The sequence below is a fragment of the Cibotium barometz genome, chromosome 31 (genome assembly GCF_041138505.1).
Source record: "Cibotium barometz isolate CiBa-2024 chromosome 31, ASM4113850v1, whole genome shotgun sequence".
NCBI classification, from domain to species: domain Eukaryota; kingdom Viridiplantae; phylum Streptophyta; class Polypodiopsida; order Cyatheales; family Cibotiaceae; genus Cibotium; species Cibotium barometz.
Window position 1 is genome coordinate 7,672,330 of NC_141076.1, and position 6,325 is coordinate 7,678,654.

The 6,325-nt window shown below is 39.1% G+C and overlaps 1 protein-coding gene across 1 annotated transcript; it reads left to right on the top strand.

The window, feature by feature from the left end:
- The first annotated feature begins 2,324 nt into the window (after positions 1-2,324).
- Positions 2,325-3,833, top strand: LOC147620461 (uncharacterized). Its single transcript, XM_086825416.1, has 3 exons — positions 2,325-2,538; positions 2,745-2,852; positions 2,955-3,833. Exons 1-3 carry the CDS (start codon positions 2,446-2,448, stop codon positions 3,831-3,833), a joined length of 1,080 nt encoding a protein of 359 aa, XP_086681542.1. The 5' UTR covers positions 2,325-2,445.
- Positions 3,834-6,325: the final 2,492 nt, after the last annotated feature.

Here is a 6,325-nt window from a genome sequence, read left to right on the forward strand (position 1 = left end):
CATATTTTATTTGCAAGCTATGTAAGGCCTTGTATGGCTTGAAGTAGGCATCTAGAGCATAGTAAAATAAGATAGGAGAGTATCTTGTCACACGATTGGATTTCATATATCTACATCACATTTTTCACTCTATGTGAAAAATACTAACAATGGCATTATTCTTGTAGTCATCTATGTGGATGACTTGATTCTCATGGGGGAAAGTGATGTTGACATTCATAGGGTGAGATGCTCCTTAAGAAGAAGTTTGAAATGATAGATTTGGGTGAGTTGTAATATTTCCTAGCGGGTATAGAGGCGATTCAATCAAATGATGGAATTTGAATTTTTGGTAAAGATAGTATGCTTTGGACATGCTTTTCCAAGTCTAGATTGACAGGGAGGTTGTAAGCCAATCTCACTATGGAATGATATGTTGTAAGCCAATCTCACTTCCACTAGAGCATAATACAAAATTGGCTACAAATACATGTGATATTTTGGAGAATCCTATTACGTACATTGTAGAGAGAGTTTGATTTATATGAGTAATCACCAAGCCAGATTTGAGCTATGATATTCCATGGATTGGTGAGTCAGTTTATGCAGGCCCAAAGAAAGACACACTTGGATGCGGCTAGGAGGATACCTAGGTACATAAAGTCCACAGTAAACTATGATCTTTTCTATGAGGTTAGAGTACATGTGCATAGATATACACTTGCAGATTAGACTGATAGTGTCTCGAACAAGAGAGTGATGATGTTAGGCAGAGCAAAGCTTGGTTTCGTTATCGAGAATATAGATGCTAAATACAGGGGTGCTATTATGGAAGCATGTGAGGTAGCTTGGTTGTAAAAGCCATTTGTAGATATGGGTAAGCCCAACATGGATAGGGTTGTTATCATTTATTGTGACAACATAAGCAGCATACATTTTGAGGTAGGAAAGTAAGGTATGCAAGCTTAAGAGAGCATTTCGTTTCAAAAGGTATACACATGCTTTCTATCAAAGGGGGGATTTATCAATATTTCACATTGATTCTATTCTCTTTTATATTTTTGAAGGATGGGACATATTTGGTACGTCATTCTCTACATGAATGGACACGAGTTCAAAAACCCACTAGGTGCTTCCTTGGTGGCATCACCTATGGGAAGACATAAAAGTGTCTGTGGACACACGGGGATTCTTGGACATGAGGCCAGTCAAAAAATAAATAAAAGAATGCTCTAATATGCAAATAAGTTTCAAAACAAAATAAAAAACAACAAAACTGACATATCCAAGGCTCTAAAACCGTATATTTTTTGGAGTGTGACTTACTAATCAACACCGAGAAATATTAGGTAATCCTAATAGCTTGGAATGGAGGGAAGAATAGAGCAAGCCCTAGGCTAGTCCTCGTTTGCGGCACCAAATATATTCAAGTCAAGAGCTTACCTTAGTCTTTAGTGAATCATGTGTCATTGGGTCTTGTCGTAATACAACTCCCTAATGTGGGTGTGCTAGCTTGTCCATCGCACAAGATACAACCCCACCTAGTGAGCACGTGAAGAGTTCCAAAGTGATAAACACTAAAAGGTTGCTTAATAAGAAATTATGAAAAAGTGTAGGATGCAACCACCCTTTAATACCCATAATTAAAATGTTCGTAAGGCTCTCCATAATCAAGGGCCATGTCATATACAACCTTAGTGATTCTCTCTCTCTCTCTCTCTCTCTCTCTCTCTCTCTCTCTCTCTCTCTCTCTCTCTCTCTCACACACACACACACACACTTGGAGTCTATCTACAATAATCCAAGTTCACATCTAACACCAAGAGTGTGAGACCCATACTTGACAAAAATATTGATCGTGAAGAGAGAGAGAGAGAGAGAGAGAGAGAGAGCGAGAGAGAGATTATTTTTCAATCAAAATGTTGGCAAGAGAGAGAGAGAGGGGGGGGTTGTCAAAACGGTTCATCTGTTTAAAATTCAAGTTTTATAAGTAAGCTTGATAAGAATATATTCCTATTGTATAATTAAATAACCTATAGAGTTTGTTAGGAATAACCTATAGAGATTGTTTTAAATTCAAGTTTTAGGAAGCTTGATAAGAGTAAATTCCTATTGTATAATTAAATAACCTATAGAGATTGTGAGGAATAAATCTGGAATTAATTAATGATTTGATTTTCTGACAATTGGCCTTGTGGAGGGGTGTGTAAAGACGCTCACAAAGAGAAGAGGCACGTATGGAGAGCCGGCCGTTGTTGTTGAAGGAAGTAACGTCCGCGTGCCTCTTCTTGCTGTTGCATGTTGTCTTTTCACGGAGTTGTTGCATCTCCGCGGCTGAAGCCAGATCGAACGGCCGCCGCCGTCGTCGTATGGCCTGCATGCACCACCACGTAGGGGTGGTGAATCAACGGCTCTGCTCGTTTTTCCGAATTTTCGACCGTTTGATTTGAGCGGGAAACAATCGCCATGGCCGCCGACACCACTGCGCAAGACATTCTCAATATGAAGACCTCGGAGCTCAAAGAGTGGCTCGAAGGCCATCACGTCCCTGTGCCCAAGGTAATCTTCAAATAATTCCATTATTTTGATAAACCGTACCTGCCTGATCATCATCATCACCACTTAATCACGAAGAAAGCCACCATAACTACTTAATCATCATCACCATCACCGTCGCTTAATCATGACTAGAATCATTATAACTCATCAATCCTTCGCTTGATTCATCATCACCAACACCATATCGACCTTGTTGCACTTGGCAGAGGCACAGCAAGGAGTTTCTGCAAACCGTTGCACTGCAAACTCATGCAGAGCTAGAGTCCGAGTCGTTGAAGAAGCGCACCATCACCAAGAGAAGGTCGAAGAGAGAGGTACATTTACATATTCAATCTAGATGCGCCATGGATTAGCAGTTAAATATTTCTCGTAATTAGGCTAATTATATAATCTAATTAGCTTCTCTCACTGCGCAGGAAACCGATCAAAACAGCAGTTATTCAAGCATTCATGGGAAATCAACAAGACCCTCCCTCACTAGAAGCAGCACTATTACTACACGGAGCAGATCTGCCTCTTTTAAGGTGGAAGCAGAGAGCTCTAATAGAAAAGAAGAGGATATTGCCAGGACACCACCTGATCAAGAGGGCCTTTTATATTCATCATATTCTACATTAACTCATGCTGCAGAAAATGATCCAAACCCACCTAATACCCGTAATAATCTTAATGATCAGCGGCTTGATCACGGGGAGAGATCAGCTGCATTACCTCTCACTGAAGAAACCCTAGCCATAACCCATGAATCAGATGCCAAACTTGCCCCAAGAGCTCACACTAATGAAGCAAGCGCGCCTCTCATCAGAGATAAATCAGAAACAATACCACACAAAGAAACCAAGGAAAGCAACAAGATTAGTGATCCAGAAACCAAGAAGAAGCAGACTATGGCGAATCAAGAGGTGGTCAAGAAGATTATAATTAGGGTAAATGATGAGGGCGATCAAAAAGAGAAGAGCAAGAAAGGTAATTTGATTAAGAACCACTTGCCTGAAAAGGAAACTTTACCCATGGGCATTCTTAAGGGCCATTTATTGAATGATGGAGATGCTCAAGTGAGTAGGATGCAAAGGCTCAAAAGGTCAGGCAATATGATAATTTCCCAAGTTAATGAGAGGGTTGTCAAGAGGCTCAAAATGGTGCCTTCTAGGTTGCACTTGGCTAGAAGGCCAAGGCCCCATGTATCCATTGTTTTGGCCATGTGTGCTGTCATGACCGCCATTGGTGTTGCTTCTTATTGGTACTACCTTGACAAGAAGTTCAAGGAACAAAGGGCTCGCAAGAGATGGTGGTGATTAATAATGCATTTAATTAGAAATTGTGTGTCTTGCTTTGCATTAAAGGAAGAAATTTCCAATTCCACTAGATGGTGGTGGTAGTAATAATGCATTTAATTAGAATTTGTGCTCCTTTTTCTTTGCATTAATATGCTCCCATTTGTTGTATTGCTGAAAGGTTTACCTTGTATGCTCTTTCAAAAATGTGACTACATGTGTTTGGATTTTATTGTGTACGTGTTTATGCATGGATCACCTCAAACTAGGAGTTTGGGCAACTTACTTCGCACTACTGTAACAAGTCTTTCCACTTCATATTCTATAGTATAGTATAAAATATAATGTTTAAGCCGTGGTTTTTCTTCATACCTCTTGTTTCCTTCATTTACCTTGTGCTTTGGAGAATTTTTATACCCACAACATGTCACATTTTTATATTTTTTTAAAAAAATTTCTACTTTTTAGAAGTCCTATCGAATCTATGATTTGGATTTGGGAGTCTTTATTAGACAAGTGGACAATGTGGACCTCTTATTGATGATCTAAAAACTGGGCCAAACCTGAACTTGTAATGAACCGAAAAATTGACAATTCGAAAAGTGAGGTGATCCAGATCTTGAACGATCTCTACTAAGAGTTGGATTGGACGATGATCTAGATTTGGGATCACATGATCTGGACATGGATGATTTGTCGGATCGATGATCCAGACTAGTGAACTAGGATCGACAGAATGAAAATGGATAGTGATTGTGAACGATCCAGATTTGGGATCAACGATCTGCAAGTACATTTAAGATAGTAGTTGGTACCGATCTCCGTGTACTTTCTAGGTATAGTAGGGGTCTTTACACAACTTTATATCCTCTTAGACGAGAATTTCTGATTGTACCATTCACAACCTCCTTTTTTATTGCTCAAGCATTAATTGTGTACCTTGAACATGCCACACTAATAATAGTGTTCTACATGTGTGTCAACTAGGGCTATATAGCTATAGACCAATAATATACTTGGAAATGCAATGCTCATGAGAGCAGCTACACGAAGAGCAAGTGAACATCCTCCATGCTTGAACCCCATCACTACACATTGAATTGAGAGTGTCACTTGGAGTGTCACCTATGACGCATCGCTAAGCATCGCTAAAAAGAGACAATTCATATGTTCTTTTGAGCTAATCACACTGAAAGGAAAGATCGAGCATAACTAGTGCGAATGTCAATGACACACCAAGATGATGACAACTCTGCACTTATGCCACTGGCATGGTTAGTGAGATTATTGGTGGTATGCCACCAGTGCTTTATAGGCCACTGGCATAATTATAGTGATAGGCTATGTAGTTGGGTTCACACTATGGACCAACCTTGTATGTTGTTTTGGTAGGAGAGTACTTTCCCTTATAGTATGTTCTTTCAACTTATCTTGTTTTGGTAAGAGGGTACTTTCCCTTATCTAGTATATACTCTTATCTTTATGTTGCTTTAGTAGAAGAGTACTTTCCCTCACAGGATATACTCTTATCTTTATATGTTATGGTTGTAGAGAAGAGAAAAGAATAAAAAAACATTCAGCTATCCATCTCTCTTGTGTGCTTGTCTACTCAAGATTTTGTGTATGTGCTTGCATATAAGGAGCTCAAGCTCATCCTCTCTTGTGTGCTTGTCTACTCTTTTGTTTATGTGCTTGCATATAAGGAGCTCAAGCTCATCCTCTCCCCCTACATTCTTCTCAACTCCTTCATTGAAGCTTTTTCTGAAAATAGGGTGGTTTAATACCCTTTTCATGAAGTTTGTGGCACTGTTTACAAACCCATTAGAGAGCCAATTGTTGAATCTGGGGCTCTAAGGACCGTAGAGTGACTCCTACGTCTAGGTGTTCCATTATTCATTTGACTCATTTCTTCTCAACAATTCTCACTTGAGGTGAATCAAAAGATGTTTTGCCTTCTTAGTAGGAGAGATCTCTACTTAGTGTTGATCATTTGCTGGGGTTTGAGGAAGTGTCATTTGGTGCACTACAATTGATATTGTATTGTCGTTTCCAATAATTAGTCTAGGTCGTATTTACATCAAAGGTCTCTAGTGCTAATGAAGCAAGTCTAAAACGGATTTCACAAGTGTCTCCAAAAAATAAGTTTTATTTTTAGTTTGAGTTTTAATGGTTTTTTGAAACTTTTTTCTAAATAGGCTCACGTGACTAGGTTCACGTCTCTAAGTTCACACCCCTACATCACATCACTAGACTCATGTGTTTTGACTCATGCCAGTTGACTCACGCCTCCAAACTCAAGTCTCTAGGGTGACGTGTATTGATTCACATCTGTAGGTACATGTCTTTTTTGTATGAACTAGGCTCACAATTTTTTTTTAATGAAATAGGCCTATCTTGGCATGGACTTTTATGAAAGAGTTCTATGACAGGGTTAGTGTATAAATATTAGGCATACTCGAATAATTATAAAGAATAAGAAGTTTTCTTAGAATTTGTAACAGCATAAATCGTAC